The sequence below is a fragment of the Carassius auratus genome, chromosome 40, assembly GCF_003368295.1.
Source record: "Carassius auratus strain Wakin chromosome 40, ASM336829v1, whole genome shotgun sequence".
NCBI lineage: Eukaryota > Metazoa > Chordata > Actinopteri > Cypriniformes > Cyprinidae > Carassius > Carassius auratus.
The window spans coordinates 17,421,492-17,446,895 of NC_039282.1; the positions used below are offsets into that span (position 1 = coordinate 17,421,492).

Genomic DNA, 25,404 nt, shown 5'->3' on the forward strand with positions numbered 1-25,404 from the left:
AGTCTAAAATACTTAATAAAAACAAAGCATCTTTAATGAGAGTGCTAGTGCATGATGTACACATAGTAACATCCTTAAACTGCAAACAACTTACATCATGTGTAAAGAAATGTATATCTTACTTGCTAATGTTTTTATAACACTTTGGCTAAACTTGCATGGACAGTGGTTCTACATGATGTAAAATATTATCTCTACTCAGATATTTCATGTAGGATGAACTAAAGGAAACTTGAGTAAACTCAACTAAAAGTAGACGTGTCATTATAACTTGATTTATTCATGTCCAAATAACATGGTACAAACATGTGGAACCACTGTCCATGAAAGAATCATGTTCAGCCAAAGAGTCATTTTTTTGAGTGAACTGTTACACTGAAAAAAAGTAATTAGCCTAAGTAATTAGCATGTAATATACAATTTTTATGCTAAATTTAGCTACCCTTAAGTGGTGTCGTGTTTTCCACCTGAACCACACAACAACAAAACATTTAGTTTTTCCAAAAGTCCAAAATTCCCAAAATTAAGAAATTCCCAACTGCAGCACTGAATTCAACAACCACCAGTGTCTTTTTCCTCTGTATCTATATGTCATTCTGTGTGGTGCGCATTAGTGTTCCAACCACGTGCATTACCATACAGACTTTTCCAGAATTATCAGCTGCTCTCAGATACCAAGCTTGGGAAAAGAATAAATGATCTCAAAGAGAGATTAAAGACTGAGTTTGTAAACATTTTATAAATAAAATGTCTCTGAAATATACACATCTGTCTAAATTTTATTCTAGAGTAAAAAAGGGGTTGTGTGTCTCTTTTCAGTCTTAGTTTTACTGCATTTGTGACAAGATGGAGTCACTCCTCTCTCTCTCTCTCTCTCTCTCTCTCTCTCTCTCTCTCTCTCTCTCTCGCTCTCTCGCTATCTCTCTCTCTCTCTCTCTCTCAGCATCCCCTCCACCACAGTCCATTGGGTTGGTGGTCTGCACCTCACTAACTACTCTCCTCCTGTGGTAAATGACACCAGATACAAACCACTGCATGGAAAACTGGGCACGGAGGATCATTTATGGATGTGGACATTTGGAGATGAACAATATCTCAACTGTGGAAGAACACTAAGGGGACATCAAAAATCATACCTTGCAATACATCAGGCTTTTGTGCAGCAGGTACTCTTTCTGTGTCTTTTGCATTTTCTCTCACAAACAAGCACTTGCGTGCCATTCACTTTGCACATTCCTTTTTAAAACTGTGCTGTAATTGACTTTTTAATTCATGATTTCCACACATAGTAGACCAGTGTTGCATTATTCAGTTAAAAAAGGATGAATTTGATTTAAGTGATTAAGTTTGTATTCAGTTGCTTTAATCTGAACTAGTTAAAATTAAAATGTTATCAGTCTAAAAAATCGAATGCATTTGTTTTGTCTCATTCTGACCATATGCTGTCTGACCGCTTTCCTTGCAGCTGATGGCATCATCAGATATAATTTCTAAAAAGACACACTGAAACAGTGTTTTAATTTGTACTTAATCTGTATCACTGGCAAAATGTCATATTTGTAACACACTGTTTCCTAGTGCAAATCATATTTTATGCAAACCTAGACTTGTTAGCTAATGCATTTATTAGTTATTAATTGAAATTATCATCTGATGAATATTATCATCATTAGTACTTTTTGGCTTTTTCAACTCAAAATCTGCTGATTATGATTGCTACTGTAATCATGTATTCATGTAATCACGCATTGTGAAATTATGTATAATGGGGTTTAATATCAAGAAGTAATTATATAGTCATCAAATGCTATTTTTTCTCAATTCATAAAGCCTGATAACCAGTAGACCATTGTGAATTACCTCAGACAACGTAGCTTAAAATAAAGGTAAACATCTTAGGAGTTACTAAATAATAACACTATAATTAGACTTTATGACTCACCTTCGGAAAAAAAAGTCTGCTTTAGCAATTAATTGGGTCCGTGAAATGCAGCCTTTCTGCCTCTAAAGGTTAGAGGACTCATCAATGCAGAAGAAGAAAGACTCTTTAAAAGGGGTTCCATCAAAAGCATGGCAACAGTGTTTCCATGTGCCAATCAATCAGTTTATCTCTAACCAATGACTGAGTTTACCTGTGTGTGCGTGATGTTCGTCTTTGTTGTTCATGAATATCTTTGTCACAGGTTGAAATGGATCCTCTTCTGGAACAAGTTTTGGCGGGCTTTAACACAACCCTCGGAGCTTCAAATCGGACAGACCTCCTGGATAAATTCTCAGGAACCCAGCTGCTTTTCCGCTTCAAGCCTCTGTTTATTCCACTCTACGCCTTGGTTGTTGTTGTGGCTGGTGTTGGGAACAGTTTCCTTCTTGCCTGCATTCTGACGGATAAGAAGCTCCACAATGCCACTAATTTCTTTATTGGCAACCTGGCAGCTGGGGACTTGCTGATGTGTCTGAGCTGTGTGCCACTGACAGCATCGTATGCTTTTGATGCACGTGGTTGGGCATTCGGCCGTCCGATGTGCCACCTTATTCCACTGTTACAAGGAGCAACGGTCTTCACCTCTGTATTATCCCTGACCGCTATCGCCATGGACCGGTATGTGGTGGTGGCGTACCCAGTACGGAGGCGTATCTCAGTGTGGGGCTGTGGCGCAGTGGCTTTGGGCGTCTGGGCAGTTTCGTTGGCCCTCGCTGCTCCCCCTTCCCTCCACACACGCTACGTGGACCTGCGACCCAGTGGCATGGAGCTGGTAGTATGTGAGGAGTTCTGGCTGGGAGCTGAACGACAGCGCCTACTCTACTCCTGCTTCTTCTTGCTGGCATCCTACATGATCCCCCTGCTGTCTGTAAGCATCTCCTACTGTGCCATCAGCGTGCACCTCCGCAAACACACGATGCCAGGAGAGCCGTCCCATAGCCACCAGCGATGGAGCAAACAGCGGCGCAAGACTTTCTCTCTTCTGGTGGCCTCGGTCCTGGCCTTTGCCCTCTGTTGGCTCCCGCTGCAAGTCCTCAATCTCCTTCTGGATCTAGACTCGGACTTCCAGATCCTGGACAAGCACTACGTCAACGTGCTGCAGGTCAGTTGCCACCTGATAGCCATGAGCTCAGCCTGCTACAACCCCTTCATCTATGCCTCGCTGCACAGCAAGGTCCGCATGCACCTGCGTGGTTACCTGTGCCCTTGCCAACGTAGTAGGCAGGAGCTACTATCTCGCTGTGCTTCCCGCAACCCTGCCACCTGCTTGACGCTCATCTCTGAAGTAGCAGTGAAGGAGAGCCAATCACCTGAGAGCCCCGTCCCCGACAGCTGCCTCTGAAGATCCGTGCCACATCAGCACAGAATAATCAGAAGGAGCCCTCAGACATTACACCACTGGAGTTGTATTCCAGCCAACATTCATTATTCTTATATGAGAACGAATGCTTTTTGTTTGTTGGTAGGCTTTTCTTTCATGAGGACTAAAGAGAATACTCAGGCTCTCCGCTCTGTTTTGATGTTTCTGTGGACATTAGTGATCCAGGCTCAATATTCCCTCATACATCTCTTTGACCTTAAATGAAAACACCTGATACGAAACATAAATTTGCAGTGCAGCTTTTACGGAAGGGGTAAATCTGTTTGGGAATACCCTGTCCTTGAACCCACCACCGTCAAGAGGAATATCAGCAAACCCCAACTAGATGTTGACAGCTCTTTTTCACACCCTACTTTCTCTTTCTCTCCACTATTAGCAGGTAGTCAGGGAAATATCAGATGTTTTGGCTGAGGTCCCTTTTTCCCCATAACCTGTGACCCTGCTGTATCTTCACGTACAGGATTAGTGGTTAATGTTGTTTCTTTAGCTGTCACCCAAACCAGAAAAACAAAAGACGCAGAACAACTTATAAACCTTCTCAGCCTCACAAGCTTTTAAGGATCACTGCTCATCTGATATAGACCACTGCCGTAAAACCCCCCAGAACCTCTCACTGTCAGGTCCAGACACTCTCAAGAGGAATCCAGCAATTGGAGTTCAATCAAATGACAGCCTTTCGCTTCTGATAATGGACTTGCATGCTCTGCTTTAAGACACATATGAAATAGCTCGCACTGGAACACTCCTACATTTCTGAAAATAGGCATACTCCTATAAAATGTTCAAGAGATGGAGCCTGACCTTTTACAGGTGGAAAGAGCTAAAGTAATGATAATTTCACAGGAGCAAGCGCCAGGTGTTTTGCTATTATGTGGTTTTGTCGTTTCTCTTGGAGAGCTGTGAGAATTTATCTCATTTTGACAGCTCTGAGGTGTGAGATAGACTTAATTAGATGATCTACCATGCATTCACACTACACTACATTACTCATCAAGTCAACCATTTCTCAGATGAATGAACAAGAGTATTTGACCCAGAAGATTTATGGAAATCAATGGTGGAATTTCAGCGTGAGTGTTCGTGTGACAAAGCCATACTAATCATGTTAAGCTGGATGCACAGTTTGCAATTTTTTTGGCATGCTTTATCGTAGTTGCTTGTCACATTGTACGATGTGACCCTAGTGAGAACTTGAGGGGAAAAAACCAACGCAGACTATGCAACATCAAATATCTTCAGTCCTCATCCTTGTCAACACCTGTATCTTCATTTGTATGTGAAATTGGAGTAAAATTGGAGTTAAATCTTCTTGCAGTAATGTGGAAATGTTTCGCTAGAAAACAAAAAAAAAATAAAACAAAAGGATTTTCTGTAGTATGTCTCTAGTTGCGGCTGGACAAAGAGGTCATGGACTGCTAATTTTTTTTAGCGCAAATAAGTTTTTGTAGTATTATCATATGAGAAAGTAACATCAAATAAGTAGTTACATTTATTTTGCATATGATAAAGTTAAACCTTTTTCAACTGACAGATATTTCTCTGAATCATACAAATCTGTCATCAATGGCTGCTCCCTATTAGTTCTTCATTATTATGACTGATTTATAATCAATTATTTCTAACACTTTCTAATAGAACTTCACTGGAAGCTAAGATTCATCTCAAATGTTAGTAAATTGGAACCTCATACTAAGCCACCTGTGACCAACAATAAAAATAAACGGATGACCCTGGAAATTAAAAGAAAGAAAGAAAAGAAATGGCAAAATCTCACAGTGTGCACTCAGCTTTAGACATGAATTACGACAGCAACAATGTCAAGAAGAAAACCAATTAATGCATACAGTCCTGTAGTTTTCTGGCTGTCTCTCTGATTCCATGCTACAACAATGTGGTTTTATGGTCTGTGTGACTACAATCACATAAATAGCATCTGCAGTCAATACGGGCGACCTTTTGCAATTGTGTTACCTTGTAAATGTGAGTAAAATGCAACACTTTCACCACTGTTTGAAAGACTCTTGTCGTTTATTAGAAAGCTTATCTCACACGATCATACGTGTCACAACACACAGTCCCAAGCAACTAACGGAAGTCACATGAATCATTTTGTCAACAGATAATTTTTCAGTTTCTCATGTGAACGCAGAGACCAACAATTGTGTGAATGCATACAGTCACAGTGGGTTGAGGATGAAGCAGAAGTTGTCACAATTATTCCATGCAAGATACGCCTGTGAATGTCTCTGCATGCTAATTATCTAATATAGCCACCTACACTGATTGCTAGCCCAGCACAGGACCACCAAGAGTAAAATGCCCAGTCCATACAGGGAGGGAAAAATGGACCTAGCTGATGATCCCCAAGGGTTACTTAATAAACACTTGTGTATTCCCTGCAGTCAACACGTCTGGACCACCTAATTTAATGCAATGGGTCCCTTTGCATATAGGGAGCACAGTAGAAACAATTCTAATAGCCATGATTCATAACCGATTACAAATAGACACAGGAGCTTGTTGAAACAGTGAGAGGCACCAACAGTTTGTTACCCCATGTTGAGAATTATGAGTAAGCATGTAGTCACAGCTAACATTTCACACTTGGGTGTCTTTGGAAAATCTGAGAACAGTTTGCGACATGGTTGAGATTTCTTCTAAAAGAGGAGAATTTCCAACTCTTCTGCATTTGGTCTCAGTGTCGGCTTTTGTTGAATATGAATGGCATGTCATTTCTGACTGTTCATTTCCATGCCAGAACTCAGACATGACATATCAGTATCTGCTAAATGTAGCATGAGGTACATCAGCATCATCGGCCAGCCTTTATATCCAGCAAAACAGACTAGGTATTTTGCTAGCGAATGTATTAGGAAAATCAGTGAAGTGAGAGTGTGGGTCTAATGCTGTCATTAAGCTTAGAGCAGCTTTGCAAAGGAAACGAAGAAAGCTGCAGACTTGAAGATGCGGATATTATTTTGTGGTGGAAACAAACACATTTTCAAGGCCTGCACCAGAAGGCTTCATAAAGAGCAGCTGTTGTTAGTGGTTCCCGATGTCAAACACATCTGGCTGCTTGAGATTCAATTGGAAAGAAATCAGCGAGGCTAGTGGGGAGAAAAAGGATTCAAGGAGTGAAATTCCATGTCCTTATTTCAAACGAAAAATGTATCAGGTTTTAGATTTGTGCTGTCTATCCTCTTGACTTAACAAGGACCTTAAAGTGGTTCTCAAAGAAACAAAACAAGCTTTGTTCAGCAAGACCTCAGAAAAATGAATCTCGGAGATCAAAAGAGCTCAGCCTTTGTGTGCAGGTCAGGAACTGTGTATTCTTCTTTTTTTTTTTAATCAACTCATAAATAGGTTAATTTATTGCTAATTATTTGAGAGGACAAGCTTCACAATTTGTTTAAATGGAAGGCAGCATGACGCACTTGAATGCATTAATTGTGCAGAGGGGGTAAAAGGCAATCTGTGGTAAAAAAAAAAAAAAAAAGGCAATTAAGAAGTGTGGAATAGATTTTGCAAACTTTAAAGTAGTCTATATAAGTGTTTCCCAAGCCAGTGTTTACTTGCATAAAAGTAGGCATTAGTTATTCAACTCCATGCAAGCTTCGCTGTATGTTGAACTGTATTAAATATCGTTCTTTTATTTTTAGAGGACAATCAGGACATGAAGGCATTTTATAAGCCACAATCTCATCAGTATGTTAAATTCCAATGTGATGTGAACACATCTGTACATCTTCACAGAGGCTGTATATGATCTGTTAATTCATTGCCATGTCATCTAATCATTAAAAAGTCAAGTGTGTGATTTCTTTATCTCACTAGGGGCCCCTTCCTCAAATCTTACCCTGGAGGTCCAATGCACTGCAGAGTTTAGCTCCAACCCTGATTAAAGTCACCTGTCTGCCATTTTCGAATGATCCCAAAGACATTGATAGACACTGATTATCATGCTCAAGTGTTTTTGATTGGGGTTAGCGCTAAACTCTGCAGGAAAGTGGACCTCGAGGTCCAGATTTGAGGATCCCTTAACTAGGGTGACCAAACGGAAAATGCATTGACAAACCATTCACACTGGTCGGATGGAATATGTATATGATAATTAATTTCACAACACTGAAAAACTGAAAGCTTTAAGGAACATGATTGCATTTGAATTTACCCTCCTAAAAATTGCCCAAAAGCCTCTTTAAGGGTTTTATGTAAGGACTTCCAGCCATAAAGTAATTGAAAAATTCCCGTGCATTCATTGTGAGCCAATGAAAATCACACTTAACTTGAACCTCTTTATTTAAACATAAAAACTACTCCGTGCAGGCCCAATACTGACAATGTGTTTCGAACAGCTGAAGTGTAAGTGAGCATTGCAGGGGTGAAATGGTGCTTCGGGGAAACCATAGCAACCATTTTTAAGTTGCCACTCAAGTAATATTCATTTAGATTGTTCCCATTTGGCAGCACACAGCTGTAGCCTTCTTCTTTTTCACTTTATTCCTCTGGGGAACTGCACAAAGTACAAATCCTTATGGCAGCTACCATAACAACAGAGATGGCAACATTAGCAATAGCCTCAAAAACACAGAATGGAATGTCTTTAAATATGAATGTGTGAAATTTTGGATCAGTTTCATTGCCATTTCAATTTTGTCCATTGCCACTATATGCTGTGAGCCCTCTTAGCCTTAATCCAAAACGCAATCAGGGTAGTCAGCTAATTATGATGCATTTATTTTACAGAAATTTCAAGTGTTTGCTCCACATTTCCCAAGGTAAACCGTGCAGGGATTTGCATAAATTTGCATAGTCGTTCAGAAGTGGAAACAACAATGAATGAGACAAATGGCAAAATGCACCAGAAACTGAAAAACAGGCAAGCTGTATTTGCACAGCTTAAAAAAAAAAAAAAAATGCATAAACTGGAACGCTGTCAGCTGCTAATCTGTTTGCATTTTGTTTTCTTAAAATTATAGCTTTAGCCGAACAGCTGTAGGCTTATGCATGTGAACCACTTAAATTGTCCTGGTGTGTGAGATATGAAATTGCATTACAATCAATTACAAGTAATTATCTGAGAGATGATTAGGAGGCTTTTCTGTCTGGACGTTTTAGAAACGATCAGGAGCTCTTAGCATTCTGTGTACTCTGTATGTTCAATAAATAAGTAAGGACGAAAAAAAAAAAAACCTTAATCAATAGCACTCTGAGGAAGAGAGATGAATAGAGCTCAGAAATAAGCCTGTATGTCGTGCTATCTAATTTCATTCACATTCATACACTGTGAATAAAAATAGATCCGTCATGCACAGCAAACTTGCCCCAAGTGAATTTCTGAATGCAGTACTTTGAGATCTCTCACTTAAAGAGCTGTCTTAGCCACACTGCACAAAAATACATGATAATCACTGCTGTCATGAGCAATGAACAAGAGTCATCTTCAAATAGATAGTCCTCCCAAAAATGAATATTGTGTCATCATTTACTAAACTTTTCATTTTGTTGCATACAACTGCATGACTTTATTGCATCTCATTATCCATACAATGAAATTCAAATGGAGTCCAAAATAAAACGCTGGACCCCATTGACTTTTATTGGAAAAGCAACAGTTGAAATATTTTTCTTTAGTTCACCTCAGATTGAAATGCATACAGGTTTGAAGCAACAATATCATGGTGTTATTATGCAATGTCATTTTTGGATAGTCTGAAGGTTTTCAAATCTCCACGTTTTGTACATGGTGTGAAATATTTCATCACAAGACAGGAAACTCATATGACACTGATTTGTACAGTTTTCTCCCTCTTACCAAGAGCTCATGCTGTGTGTCTTTGAGGCAGTGTGTATATGCCTCATATTGCATGTCCATTTATCTTCAACCTGACAGTAATAGGTGTCACTGGGTCAACTATTATCAAATAGGACAAAATTCCCCTGGAAAACCAGGAATCAAATGATAAATTTCCTGAGCCAGAGAGTCAGTGTAAGATATATTGGTTTGCCCTTGTGGTTTTTGCAAGCAGGTAAATCTGCTAGACACTATTTTTTCAGGGCCGGCGCTAGCCATTTGGGTGCCCTAAACACAAATGCTTGGTGGTGCCCGACTCTGCCTGAGCCAATCGTAATCGTTTATCTCGTCATTAACCCACCTGCTCACTCACTGTATGAGCCAGGGGTGTGTTCGGATTGCATAGTTTATTAAATCAATGCATAGTAACGCACCGCATTTAACGTTCAGTAACGTTAACGGCGTTATAACGACAGGAAAAGTAATTAGTTAGATTACCGCGTTACTGAAAAAAATAATGTCGTTACCTAACGCCGTTCTTTTAAAACTAACATTTTTATTTAAAACATTGTCTTACCAGCAAGCGAGCATCATCCCGCTGTCTCTTCTTTTTTCTTTTTTCCGCCCCCAACTCTTGGTGCCTTTTCGAGGCCATGTCTGAGGTCGGTGTCTGCCAAATTTGACATTGATTGAGGCATAATCGAACAGACCACTGGGAGGGGCACCAGAGGGAGACTGGCACAGAGATTCACCTTTTTCTCGACTAATTTGGTCTAGGCCTATGTTACTTTTGTATTGCTTTTGTATATTAACATGCCTTTAGAAATATTTTATTTGTTATTTATATTAGTAGCTTACTGTGATGATTTTTTCACGACCCAGATTTTTTGGTGCCCCCCCCCAAGCACTTGGTGCCCTACGCGCAGTGCGTGATGTGCGTGTGCGGAGCGCCGCCCTGACTATTTGTCTCGTGTTTTATGAAAGTATATTATCCATGACAGGTTTGATCATCAGTGCCTCTTGGTAATTGAACATGTCACAATATTTGAATTTATGTAAATGTGAAGGAGCTTTTGAATAATTTTTCAATGAATAATAATACAAATGCTGGTCTCTTCCCAAAAAGCTGCTGTGTATGATACATAGTTTGAGAACCACTTCTTAGACCCTTTATATTTGGTGACTTTTGGAGTTTGGAAAGCCCTGATTCACTTTCATTGTAAAGAAAAGGCAGACCAAGAAACTCTGCCTTGCTTTTTCTTTTGTGATCCGTGGAGGAGAGAAAATCAAAGGCGTTTGGATCAACATGGGGGTGAGTGCATGAACTATTTCTTCAACCCTTATTTTACCCTCTTTGAACCAGTATTTGCAGGGACAAGGAAACAGTCTAATACATACTTGCAATTATCAGATTCTATTATAAATGTTATTATAACAATTGAATTTTTTCTCATTTTGATAAATCCGAGTGACCAGGCTGAAATTGGTTTTATGCTAGAGATTATTTTAGTAAGAAACATGAACCTAGAAATAAGCATGTGGCTCTGGAAAATTCCCAGAAATCTTATAATTATTATTATTGTATGGAACATTATGTTCAGAGATCTTGTGTTACATATTTTGCAAGGTTTCCACAAAAAGCAGGGCATGGAGCTAAATATGTCAACTAGCTTTAACCCTTTTCATGCAAGTATTTCTGCAGTATTTAGACTTTCTACTGTTTGCTAAATGAGAAAATAAGTCAATTCAAATAAATAAATAAAAAAAGACAATCAATATAATCATATATATATATGTGTGTGTGTGTGTGTGTGTGTGTGTGTGTGTGTGTGTGTGTGTGTGTGTGTGTGTGTGTGTGTGTGTGTGTGTGTGTGTGTGTGTGTGAAAAAATAAAGTGAAAAAATAAAATATTTCTTGAGTAACAAATGACCACATTAGAATGATTTCTGACACTGAACACTGGAGTAATCGCTGCTGGAATATATAAGATATTATGAATGATCCCAGAAACTTTTACACAAGAATATATACGTACAAGGTCGTATCCTTAATTGTTTTTCGGATGAAACGTGACCCGGACATGTTTTCATAAGATTCACTTCTTCGGTACTTACGCAAAATCAATTATCTGCATTTTGATGCAATGCCAGGTTGTGCCTCCTACATGAACATGTTCTCTCACCTCCATCTGTTGTCTGCATTCAGGAAGCTGTGAATCAATTGTTCGAGCAGGCACAGCGTTCTGTGCTGTTCTTGTCTAAATCCCTCAAGACTTCCTGTTGCGATGAGACCTCAGCAACAGCTTCATTGTGTTATGCAGAATATCTCGCGTTAGTTCAATTGAGGTGAAATATGGTTATTATGATAAAAGAATGTGGTTTTCTGTCTTTTAAATGAACCTTGCAGAAATGCTCTGGCTCGTACATGCAAATGACAGCACAAACAAGCACGTTCTAACAATATACGGCATCCCTTTTCCATCTTCCAAAGCGCAGCGTCTGGTACGGTAGGTGAAAGCGAGCAGTCATTTAAACCATTCAGACTGCAGATTAGGTACTCAAAGTTGCAATTCATTGCTTCGCTCACACTCCAAAATCACTCCATTCAGATGGTCTGTGGCATTTTACTGTAGAGCAGAAGGCCATTCTTACTCACAGACTTACAGAAGACTGCAGACATATAAGAGCCACTCATCTATAGAGGCAATCATGCTAGTAGAAGGTGGGTGAACAAAGCTGTGCAAAGTACATTGTGGGCGATATCGGTTAGAGATGCTACACAAACGCTCCTCCTCATCAGCCCTCAAGAACACTTGCTGGTGTCATATGGGTCACTCTGTCTTCAGAAAGCAGCATGATTACACTGATAGTAGATGTTCCCACCCACCGGCGGCGCCAGGGGGGGTCTTGGGGGGTCTCAAGACCCTGCCAAAAAATGCCTTGACCCCCCATTTGACCCCCCAGCCTCTTCCTGATTAAAAAATATATATATTCGGGATAAAGATCCAAAAATGTTTCTCTTCAAACTACGCAGAACAATAATAAATAATAATTATTTCGACATTTATTCATACACTGAACCGAGAACCGTTTCTGTCGGACGCGTCCGATTCGAGAACCGATGAGCTGATGATAACTGCGCATGCGTGATTCAGCGTGAAGCAGACTGACACAGAGCGCATCTGAACCGAACTGATTCTTTTGGTGATTGATTCTGAACTGATTCTGTGCTAATGTTATAAGCGCGGGTAAACCAAAGGCTTGAATGAAGGGCAATCATCGCCAATGACGGCATTACATCGAGCGCAAAAGAACCGGTGAAACCATTTTTTTTTTCAGCTGGTTTATTTGATCGAATTGTCCGAAAGAACCGGTTCACTTGAGCACCTGCTCCTTTGCCCCTTAAGTGCCCTTTTGTCAAAGCAAAATTTCCTCAATTTTTTTTTGTAATAACATAAACTTTTGTGAATGCCTGCCCACGCCCAATCATAATATTAGTACAATTTATTAATAATAATTTAGCCGTAAATAAAATGACCAACATGATGACAGTTCACCTGACTACGACCTCATCCAACCGGGAAGATTCCTCATGCTGCACGCGCATTTTTTAATTGCTAGAGGATATTTTCAACATCGTGGCAGCTGGTAAGTGGTGTTTCATTCTCAGCGAAGTGATTTTGGTGTTTATTTACTTATTATTATTTTACAAGAACGATGTGATGTGAGAACATGCAGATACGTTGTTTATATTGCTGTGTGTAGCCTGTAGTGTAGAAGTAACACTAGCGTGCTGTTTGAGGGAGAAAAGTTTCACAGACATCGAGGGGTCTGGTCTTTTTTATGTTATTTGAATAAACTTTTATTATATTAAAGTACTTATTTATTTTTAACACGTAAAAATAATTATCACAACACTGGTAAGGCTTATTCAGATTTTCTCATTCTCTGAATTATCATTATAAAAATAAAAACAATTCAGAAATGAATTAAAATATAATTATATTTTAAATGTGATGCAAATATTTTTTCTACAATAGCAACAGTGTTTACAACAGCAAGACCACTTTAGCCTGTAAACTCAATAATATCTATCTGGAAATAAATGTAAAAATATCAATGTCAATAAAAATGCATAATATACCTGACATGAAAGTGCAGTGTGAAGGATATGAATAACAAATGTAGCCTGTCATTTGTTTACATTGCAAAGGTGTTTTTGTTGTTTAGTAGCAGAAATATGCAGTTATTAGCCATGTCCACTGTATTTTTTGTTGGTTTTCATGAGACCCCCCTTGAAAAGACCAGGACCCCCCATTGCCCCCCCAATCAAAATTGTCTGGAGCCGCCACTGTTCCCACCCCTTGAATAAAACACTAATCATTTTAAAGAGCTGTAATGGAAGAATCACTAAATTCCCAAAATGTAGCATGACAGTCAGAATCAGAGTATTTTTTCTTTTATTTCATAATGTATCATTTGTTTTGCGCTAATGGTACGTTACATGAGAAAGAAAATGTTGAGAGTAGCAACATGCTATGCATCGAAATTGCTTGCATTGCAACAAGTTGTTTTTAACATCCAGATTAAATCTTTAACGGCTAAATCTGGTTTAAAGGTAAATTACAGGGAGTTGTCTTGGAATTAAACAAGGACAAACAATCGAGGCTTTATCCCATAAAAACAACACTTAGCCTGGGTACAGCTCTCACACAGAAAGTTCAAGTGATACAAGGGTCCTTCAAAGACAGAGATACAGGTAAAAAGATACATCCTAAAGTCACAGATATGTACATCTCGCATAAAACTGCAAAGTTATAATTCCTCTCTTTTTTAACACAAATAAACAAAATGGTATTCAAGTACAATAGTCTGCACACATCAGTGTTGTAGTTAAGACCAGATTTGAGATTCAAGACCGAGATCAGAAGAGGGTGGAGTTTGATTCAAGAGAGAAACCAGAAAAGGATTGAATCAAGAGTGAGTCCACATGCTTCTGAGTCCATCCCAAGACCAAGACTAGACTCGGAAACCAAGATCAAAACCACAAAATTATGGTTATGGACTTGGACTAAAGGAACAATCCAAAACCATGAAAATGTGTTCTTAGACCTGGACTCAATGAACAAAACCAAAACCATGAAAATATGATCTTGGACAAAGAACAATATTATAAAAAATATGTTCTTTCACTGTGACTACACTGGACACACTGGACAAAGCAACCACTACAAATAATTTGAACTTTGTGTCAGTTCATCTTAAATATAATGAGGCATGATTTGTTGTGTTGTGTTGTGTTGTCTTTTATAACATCGCATTGTGCAATTGTGTCCAGTGTAGACAAAATGTCAGACTTAAATTCAAAGACCAAGACCAAAACCATGAAAACATGATCTTAGACTTGGACTCAAGGACCAAGACCAAAACCTTGAAAACATGATCTTGGGATTGGACTTGAGGAGCAAGACAAAAACCAAAACCATGAAAATCCATTCTTAGACTTGGACTCAAGGACCATGAACACAACCATAAAAAATATGGTCTTGGACTCATACTTGAGGACCAATACCAAAAAAATAAAATAAATAGAAATAAATAAAAAAGTATATGGTCTTGGACTTGAATTCTATTTTTAAAGGTCACAACCATGACAATATGGTCTTAGACTCACGAACATGTAAACTTGGCCTTGACATGAATTTGACCCTCTTCTGGTCTCTGTCAAGGGTTGGGCTCAATTGAACTGGGCTTGACTAAACACTAACATACAGTAGCTAACTCACTAAACAATTTTACAGTATTTCGGCACAAAAACTGCATCATATTCACAACCACAGACCAGTTTAATCAGGCATTAAAAAAGTGCTGCAGTGTCAGTATTGTCAGTCCAAGTCATTTGTAAATTGGGCTTTTTATACAGTAGATGTGCCTTACTCACAGAACCTGGTGCAATTTGCCCATTACCACCAGAAAAGCAAGCAATTTGCAGTCACAGTGCTAGTTATTTATCAAAAAAATAAATTAATAATAATAATCCAGACAAGTTGAGCACATTTCAGCATTTTTGTTTGGATCACAATGGTGGAGTCTGCTAGACCTTCCACAGATACACAAGGTATGAACCCATTCACAAGATTGTGCCCATGCTGTCAACACAAACAATTTGGGTAAGTTTGTGCTGGTCACTGATTTACAAAATTCCTGATTGGGGTTATTTTACAAGACCTAAGGTCGGTTTTAACCCAAGTTGGTTTTCCTTGTCTTCCCTAACCCATTTAGAATCAACAAGAGGGCTTCTTCTCAGCTCTCTCTGCTTGATTTTCAAATAGAACAAACGCATGTCCTCCCTTACTCCGTTACTGGCCAAAACATAAAGCACTGGGTCCACCACGCTGTTCAGGCTAGATAGAGCAAGGGAGCAAGTGAAGGGTAAATACATCGCTTGTTCAAAGTTGCAGCTTTGTTTTTCTCCCACAGAAAAGTAGGCGATGGATCTTACCATCAGGAGGATGTGGTACGGTGCAAAGCAGAAGGAGAAAATGCCAATGACCCCCATTGACAGTAGCTTCACTTTGCGTTTGCATTGATCGCCCACCCCTCTGCTTTGCTGCACCTTAGTTGGGATCAACCAGTAGCAGACGGACATGATCACCAGAGGCAAGAGGAAACCAATTCCAACCCGTATCAGGTTGAACATCGCAATGCGTTCCGTCATGGGGAAGGTCTCGTAGCACGTTTGCTCACTGTCGTCCAGTGGATCCGTTAACTTGTCTAGGTACAGCACCAAACAGTGTAAGGCCATGACCAAAATGTAGACCATCCCGCAAATGATCCAGGCATAGCGCTGGCGGCGGAAGGCTTGGACTCGCAGTGGGAATGTGATGGCCAGGCAGCGATCGATGGAGATACAGCAGAGGAGAAAGATGCTGATATACATGTTAGAGTAGTAAACGAAACCAACCAGACTACAGAGTCCTTGGCCAAGGCTCCATTTATGGTTGTTGTTGAAATAATATATCCACACAGGCATGGTGAGGATATACAGGAGATCTGAGACGGACAAACTGAGTAGGTAGATCCCCCAAATGTTCTTTCTGCAAATCTGCTGAATTATGGGACCAATGGTGACCAGGTTGAAGAACAGCCCCAGGATGAAGGCGATGATGTAGATGGACATCAGCAGGTGACCTGCTGGCTGGGTCATGATCACACATGATGAGTTGCTTGTGTTGGATGTTGCGTTCATCATAATCTGTGTGTACAAAGGTATTTAAGATTTAATTAATGACAAATTGGTTAAATTTAGTGTATTCTACAATCAATATCACTAATTTTTAAAAAAAAAATGTGTCACATAAAAGTGCAAAAGTATATATCTGCATCAGAAAGCTACATAGTTCAATACATTTTCAATTTTGCTTAATGTAATTATAATTCTACATCATGTTTGCACTCTGAGTTCAAACTCTTGTGGATATGATTTGATTTGGATCCTAATCCATCTGAAAATGCACAACCTCGATGTAAATAGATGTACAATTTACCAGTTCTTGCAGAATTTACCATATTTTAACTGTAATATTTGTAGTCAGACCTTGGTAACCACCTCATATAGAACTATGGATGTCTCTCTTAATAGACTGTGCAGTACATTCATTTACAACATCACAAAATATCCTAGTGGCTGCATTTTTGCTTGAGTAAAATCATGGTAAAGTTTCAGGCTACGCTTTATTCTGCAGTGTACTTGTTACAGTGCAATTATACCGTAGTATGTTTAAGTACTCAGCAATATTAACAACATGTACTTACTAGTGAACGTTTTAAAGGTTAAGGATAACACTTTATTTTACAGTAAATGAGCTTTTCTGTATTTACAGTGTACTTACCTAAGAATATCCTGGATATTATAAAGTAACTGTGTGGGTTAGGGCTAGGTGTAGGGTTAGGGGTAAGGTTAGGGGTAGGGGTAGGGGTAAGTTCAGGGTTAGTTCCTAGTTATTACACAGTTATTGTAATGCAGGGCAGAACTGTAGAATAAAGTGCTACCAGGTTAGGGTTTGGTTTGGGGTTATTGCATGTAATTATACATAATTTACTTTTATTTTTATTGTAAGTACATGCAACATGTGTAACAAGAACACTACAATGAAGTGTTACCACGTTTCATAAGCATTATTATTAAAGCAAGCTGTTTTGACTTTTTATCATTCCCAGGATGTGAATTTTTGATTTCAGCATAACGCTGTTGTTAGTTTACATAGTATATTATTTTCCGCATATGTGAAACAGTGGTAAACCACTGACCTTTATGCTTCAAAGGTCAATCATAGGTATTATGAGGTTAAAAGTTGGCAAAACATCCTTGCTGTAAATTGTTGTTGATGCAGATGTTGTCATGGTGCACAATACAGTGATTTAAAAGTACTTTCTACATGTAATCTGCAATGATTTCACATGTTAATTCTAATTGCAATCACAGAAATAGCAATCTATTGAAAGTGGGGCTCACACAATTTACTGATTAATTACTCAGAGTTTATACGTATATTGCGCACTAGGCTCATAACCAAAAATGTTCTTGGCAATGGCAACTCCAATTGAAAACAAAAAAACTTCCGGCCGCTGCAAGATGCACAATGTTTGTGGTTTCAGTGAGAACAAAACAACATACGTGATTACGTAAAACCTTTTACTTCTTAAATCAAGTTGTAATGGTTAACCAGACAAAATGAACACCAATGAGTCACTGAAAGCATCTTAGATTAACAAACCCTTCACATCAATAAAACCCACTGCAGGAAAAATTAAAATGAAATGGCTTTCACTTAAAATATATACATTACCAGGAGGGGCGTTAGGGGGGACAATAAACATAAGACAATTTTTTGAAGGGGACAAAAATGATCCAGCTTAAATTGTACATGCAAAGATATGTATACACAGACGATAGCCGTACTACTATCAGTGTAGCACCGCGACAGCACTCGTGTCCATTGTAGACATTACGTTCCGTCACAGTCTTGCCAAGTTCGTGGTTTTCCAGTGGAATTGGCTTCTATTTTACTGTTTACATGTCTGTGCCATGGGTTGAAGCGGCCCCAATAATGTGTATTTTATCCCCCAAGGTGCATTTTCTTCCAGGGGACCCCACTCGAGCCGCAGTTAGTTTGGGCTAGTTTTTGGTAGCAACTCGGCAGGTTTTTCTGTGAACACTTGGCAACCCTTCCCGTCAAGCAGGTAACGTTATTATTACTAACATAGTGGACTCATCGAAAAACACATTGGCATCATGTATTAAAGATAAAATAATCAATTTATCCAATGTTTAAGTGAATAAAATAGCCGACAGCCTTAGTTACTGGAGTTCCATAACCATTGACGTCTCTCTCACAGGACCAGTGTGTGTGTATGTGTGTGTGTGTGTGTGTAGGTGACGTAAAAGAGCAAAGCAGGCATTTCGACCAAAGCATTATTGTGAAGCCGGGGGTGGGGGACTTAAAATTTTTCTGAATTTAAAATGCATAAACAATTATTTAAATTCCAAAACATTGTTATTTACATTACACAGCGTGGGTTTTAATCATAATTTCAGTGTGATTTACACCTCTGATTTCCAGACACATTTGTTGCTTAATGTATTTACAAAATCAACATACACCACACTCCCTTACAAATCAAGGTTCACAAAAGGTTGCACAGTCATTCTTATCAGAAAATAACAGCTTGCAGGAAGCCCGGTAATTAATTTAAAACTAAACAGGAAGCAAAATGTCATCGCCAATACTACTGGCTTCATGTGTCATGATTACGATGGAGAATTAAACATGAAAAAAGTTATGAAAGCTAAAAATACTCTAGAAAAGGTTTCATATATACATGTATGTAAACACTTCAATAATGCACAGATATTGAAAAAATACATCAGCTCAGAAGAATGAAGGTAATCTATTAACTCACTGGGATTCTTTCCTTTGCTATATATTTTATGATTTATTTTTTTGTATTAAAGGCAAAATGTCAAACTTGGTGTTCAATTTAATTTCATGGTTGAGTAAACATGTTTTTGAGTTGACAGGGACAGAACGTTTTTTCTAAAATGTGCCTGGACTTAGTTTATAATGGATTTATGCCTCGACTCTTGAGAACTTTTGCCACACACATCTTGGAGATCTTTGATATTTGAGTTGAGTCTTTACATCTGTTCATATGCCAGGTTTTATTTATTTATTTATTTGTGGTGTGCTCGAGTGATGGGCCTTGCTCTCTGAAAGAAGCTACTGCATTTTACAAAAAAAAAAAAAAAAAAAAAACCTGCAGATAAGGTTCATGTCTGTGCTGCTCAGTTCATTTCACAGCTAGACACTGCAGCCCTCTCATCACTACCGGCATATCCCCTATATTCCCTTGAGTTCATCTTCAATGCATCCCGTTTTTAACCTTTGGAAAGTCTTTTCACTTGCTACCAGTCTTTGCCATGAATTCAATTCAAGACACTGTTGCCATCTTACACAGCTGCCAGTCACCACATGAAGGCTATAGAGCTCCTCAATTCTTCAGTGCTAGACCTGTGAGAAAAGCCCATCCACAGACAAAAAATCTTTTCTGGACCTTTATTCATACACCAAAAAACATTCTGAATCAGACTTTGTAATTTAAAATTAAAAACTTTAATAGCCTTTTTATCAACATGCATGCAAATTTGATTTTAAAGACACTAGAGTATAGATGTATTTTTTTTTTCTAGAGTATATTTTCAGTTGCAACCAGCAACTGTTTGGTTAACAGCATTCTTTAAAATATGCTCTTTTGTGTTTAACGACAACAACAAAACAATCATAAAGATTTGAAACAACTCGAGTAAATGATGACTTTTGTGTGAACTATCCCTTTAAGTGGCCTTATATTTCATTTATACAATATTGTGTGCAATCACAGAGTACACCAAACGTGGCTGCAAACAGAGTTACCTCAAACATTTAAGTATCAAATGACTTTTTCGAAATTCAATGTATTCACAGACATCTGCTTCATGTAAGAGACTTTGAGATCGTAATGGCCTTCTTAATCCGTTCACGATATCAAATACAGCCGTACTAACAGCATTAGCTGCTATAGTGATTGGCCTACCAGCAGTGCGTCACACTTAAATTCAATTCTCAAGTCTAACTGAGCGACGTTTTTTAAGCAATGTGTGCGATTCACCCTACCAGTGCAAAACAGGGGAAAAATCAATAGCTGGGTAACCTGAGCACACACACTCTCAAAGCTTCAAAGTCGACTTTGAGATGTAGAATTAGATTGAACCAGCAAATACACAACAGTTCCCCGTACAAGACATTACAATTTGAAAACTGCATCACACACAGCCTCTCTCCCCCTCAGCTCTGCTGTGAATGACGATAGAACCGAATCATTACTCAAGTCCTGACAGTTATGTCTGTATTAGCAATTATGAGGATTCTTTGAATCACTTATGCAAATGATACTGTCATTTTGCAATATGTCGGGCTGTTTTGCTGTAAATACTGGTATTCATTTTTTTCTTAATGTTTCATTTACGTCACCAAGGGCAATGTGTTGTGCCCCTTTAGAGCTTGTAACCGTTTGTGGTCAAAATATAAATCATGCATCACTAAAAAGAAACTGAACATTGCTTTCTGTTCTTTAAATATAATATTCATTTTTAAACCTATACCAACATATGCCATATATATATATATATATATCTGATGCTCTGATGATTTTAATTGTCAAATACTGTATAATGATTTTTTTTTTTTTTTCTTTTTTTTTTTTTTTTGGGGGGGGGGGTTGATTTTGCACATGAATGTTGCCACTCACAATTACAAATTGGACAGAAGCCAGGAAATAAATTGAAAGCAAAACCACATCATCCAAATGACAAAAGTGACTGTAAACGGGGGAAAAAACAGGCACTTTAGTATAAAATAAGAATTCTAAGTTTGTTTGACGTGAAAATCCTATCAAGTAAGCAATGGATCACATGATTGTATTGTGTTTATTGTGTTTACTCTCTTCCTTTTGAAATACAAGTGCACTTTAGCACACTTTTAAAAGTATATTACAGAAAGAAAAAAACAACAACACATAATGTACATAATGTAATGTTTTCAGACATTTAATTGCATGTTAATATATATTATTTAATTGCAATTATAAATATACATTTAATTGTATTAAAATATATTCATCTGAAATCTAATTTAAAATAACATACTTCAGTTCAAATTGTAATCAAAGAACATGTGCTTTAGTAAGTCGTTACATGACAAAGGATTTATTAAAACAATGATTTAAAATATTCTTTAAAACCTTTAATTTAACAATTTGCAAAGTGTACTTAAGCATGCTAAAAATGAAAGTGTAATCTCTTTATGTACATGTAAGTGTCCTTTTTTAATTAATATTAAATTATCTGCAATTAGTTTTTATAAATCTACTTTTAATATTTGAAGTACACTACAACTGCATATTTAATACAATTAAGTCAATTATCTTTTTTTTTTTTCACAAGCACTAGTATGCAGCTGCTGAAAACCACTCAAAAACAGTTAACATTTGGTGTCCCTGTAAAAGAACAGCTGTTGTTGTTTTCACAGCATGTTTTTACGATCAAATTGCACATCCAGGGCCCAAAAAAGCAAAAGGCCATGAAAGGGGGCACATTACACCTTTTTTTTTTTTTTACTGTTTTAGTAAAAGCATAATTAAAAACCTGGGTAGGTTATTTTCAAGCTTTCATTCAGTAAGGACGTACGGGACAACATGGGATTTTTCAGTCAGCAGCTGTTAAAGTTTTCATAAACACGTCTACTTTAATGGAGATTTCCTTTACGTTTCCCTTGGCTTCCATAATATCACAGGAATATCACATATGTGACACAACTAACAGTGTTTTTACCTTGCATCTTTGTCAATGTTATATTATGTTATGCTTTTTGCAATGTTATAGCTTCTGTTAAGTCAGCACAGAGACATATGACCCTAAAAACATCTTAGGTCATGCAATGAGGAGACTGTCGATTACGCATAAAAATCTGACAAGTCTGTACTTTTTTTGCACCAAAACTAAGCACTTCACATATTTAAAAATTCTACTGGAGGATGAAAGAATGGTGCACTTCAGAGGGGACATTTTACAAAATATATGCCATTTGTGTCCCTCATTTACGGTGCATATGTATGAAAAATGATGAATGCCAGCTTTACGTAAATGAAGAGATAAGATGCAAAAGCTTTTGAGTGCCGTCTGAAATTTTCTTAAATTATCATTTTTTATCAGGCTTTAGGTCCAGTAATTTTACTTTAATGGTAGTGCATAGGTCCTTTTCTATTCCATTAACGTGAAAGAACTGAACATAAATATAGGAGTCTGATAAGAAATGGTCATTTAAATAAATATTTCAGATGGCACTTAGAGGCTTTTGCATCTGAACTCTTCAAATATAGACTAATAGATTAATAAATACACATTTTTCTGAAAACTACACAACATTTTTTTTCTCCTTTTTTAAGTTTAGTTTAATTGAATCCACTTTCTGCATGCACTTTTTAAATTATTCATTCTAAATATATGATGGCAACAGATATGGTGTGTGTGTCCTTGCGTGCGTGCGTGCATGTGTGTGTGTGTGTGTGTGTGTGTACAGGGACCTTCACTTGCCTGTAAAAAAAGTTCTTCTTGAAATGAAGACTTCAAATTATATCTCCAGGCTGTGTGCCAGTCCTGTTACCACCATATGTCCCCGTTTACCCAATTACTGACTAATTCTTAAAACCATCATAATTACATCATCATTTCAAAAAATAAACTCTTCAAAGACAAGTGAAAGTCCCATCTTTGTCTGCAATCTATATGACTGTCAGTTGATAAATGCAATCAATTCGAAGACGCACCTCATAGTTTAAAAACTAGTTTAAGTTATAATCATCTCCCAAATGTATTTGTCTCATAAAATATATAAACTATTTAGTAACACTTTCTATGAAGCCCGTATTTAGAATACATTATAAGGGTGGTATTCATAAGGCATTATTATGAATGCATAATGATTTTTTTTTTACGTATATTATATGTTATATCAACTCATAAATAATCGTAACTATAATTATTTGTATTTGTGGTTATAAGTTTAAGAGTATGATTATTTATAACACACAATGAACACCATATTAAATCTTCAATACAATGGACTGAATCATATCTTGTTTATTTAGGTTCTGCACAGTATCTTACTACAGCTTGTGAGTGGTTAGATGTTGAGTGTTACTTGAGTGTTTCTGTGGAGCTAATTTTGATTAACTGATATGAGCTTAATACTCCAACTGAACAAAATACTGTTTTATATGATTACACTTTATTTTGACGGTCCCCTTTATCAACTGACTATAAGCAACTTTGCCACTACATGCCAACTAACTCTCATTAAGAGTATTAATATGCTCAAGAATATTTGAATCTAGTATGGTAGAATAAGCTAATGTACTTGCAAAGACACTTACAGTCAGTTTATCTGTTGGTTGACCACCGAAATAAAGTGTTAGAATACATTTACAGTAGCAGGCATATTAATACTCCAATGACTGCTAGTTGATATGTAGCTGCAGAGTTCCTTATTATAAGTGGTCTTTGACCGTTTTAAGTAAAGTAGCATCAGAAAAATGGCATTTTAAATTATTAGGATCAAATGTCTGTTGACTGCATTAGTAGTGTTACTATCTATAGACCATGAAACAAACAAGCAAGTCCACCCTCTGATTTGATCTTATTTACAAGATCCACACTCGTTCGCCATTATTCTTATAGTTCTTGAAACGAAACCCGTCCAAAAACGGAGAGAATCTCACCTGGAAATCAACACGACCGATTCTAAAATGTTCTCCACCAGCTCCGAGCAGAGACGGGTGTCCAGCCAATCCCCAGCAGTGTAACTTTATAACCTGAGTCCCAGAAGCGTCCAACTCCAGTCTCGTGCGACCTCTGAGGAAAGTGACCCAGCGGAGTTTCTCAATCGTGAAGAGGTGTCAAGCGCTGTAATAATTCCTCCTGGCCGGAGATGATCAACAGTGATCCTTTGAGAGCAGGTGTGGCTGATGCACTTAGGGCTGAGTGGATGGAGAGGAGATGAATGGAGAGAGATAAAATGTGCCTCCCACATGTATGGCCACAGGAAAATGTTAGTGGGGCTAGGTTTTTTTTTTTTTTTTTTCTGTGCTGCATGTGATAGAGTTAGAAGGAACCACAATGAGGTTTTTTCTAACAGAACATGACAAACTTCCTTTTTCCAGATGGTTAACAACAGAAGATGACAAACGTACGATGATGGTACAATCTGCCTTAGACATCTAACATTAATGCCACCACAGCTTCCCGTTCACGAAAACAAAAACTACAGGTTCATTTTATAACATGTACTCTGCGGCCGCCTTAATGGCTCTAATGGAATAAAATCATAATTTGCATTATAAGCCTGCTGTAATTGTTCCACTTCAAGATGCCACTGTCAGTAAAATCTGATTGAACAGAAGAATCAAAGCGGAATCAAAAACTTAATCAAAGGGTTTTTTTTTTTTTTTTGTTTTTTTTTTGACCAAACCATGCTTCTAGAAAAAATGCCAAACCACCTACTGTTTCTCCGTCTGAAACATTCTGGTAAAGCCTGAGACTTTTGAGGAAATTTTGGTTAAAGGCATATAAACTCAATATTCTATTAATTGATTATGTAAAGGTTCCATTCCATGAGGAAATATAACATTTGTTCATACATTATTGACTATAATGTAGTATATAAAGGGAAGGAATGAGACTCATATCTAAAACATATCATTAAATAATTAAATGCTGTACAAACTGTTTTGTGGTTTTCAGTTTCTGTTCTTGGGTTTCATTACAGTTGTATTTCTTGTTTCTGCTGGTTTACGTTTATGCTACTAACTGACTGATTTCTAAACTACACAGCCATTTCTTGATTTATACTTGTGGCCTTCCCCTAAAACTGTCAGGGCAAATATGCTACTTTCCATTTCCTACCATTTTTAACTTAGCAGAAATAATGATTTTTTTTTTTTTTTTTGCAGATCTGAAACAACATCATGTTCCATTCAGTTTAAATCAGGAAATATTTGAGTTGAAACTTATAAGCAGCTATAAGTTCAAAGGTAATCTATATACATATATATATATATATATATATATATATATATATATATATATATATATATA

General features: G+C 37.6%; 2 protein-coding genes across 2 annotated transcripts; one reads left to right on the forward strand and one right to left on the reverse strand.

The window, feature by feature from the left end:
• Window positions 1-948: 948 nt before the first annotated feature.
• On the forward strand, window positions 949-5,360 carry LOC113058737 (prolactin-releasing peptide receptor-like). Its single transcript, XM_026226914.1, has 2 exons — window positions 949-1,166; window positions 2,184-5,360. Exons 1-2 carry the CDS (start codon window positions 1,068-1,070, stop codon window positions 3,321-3,323), a joined length of 1,239 nt encoding a protein of 412 aa, XP_026082699.1. The 5' UTR covers window positions 949-1,067; the 3' UTR covers window positions 3,324-5,360.
• An 8,238-nt stretch (window positions 5,361-13,598) lies between these two features.
• On the reverse strand, window positions 13,599-25,273 carry LOC113058738 (G-protein coupled receptor 4-like). The gene is made up of 2 exons (XM_026226915.1): window positions 24,030-25,273; window positions 13,599-16,410 (listed from the first exon to the last, which is right to left on the reverse strand). Exon 2 carries the CDS (start codon window positions 16,405-16,407, stop codon window positions 15,370-15,372), a length of 1,038 nt encoding a protein of 345 aa, XP_026082700.1. The 5' UTR covers window positions 16,408-16,410; window positions 24,030-25,273; the 3' UTR covers window positions 13,599-15,369.
• Between the last annotated feature and the right edge of the window lie 131 nt (window positions 25,274-25,404).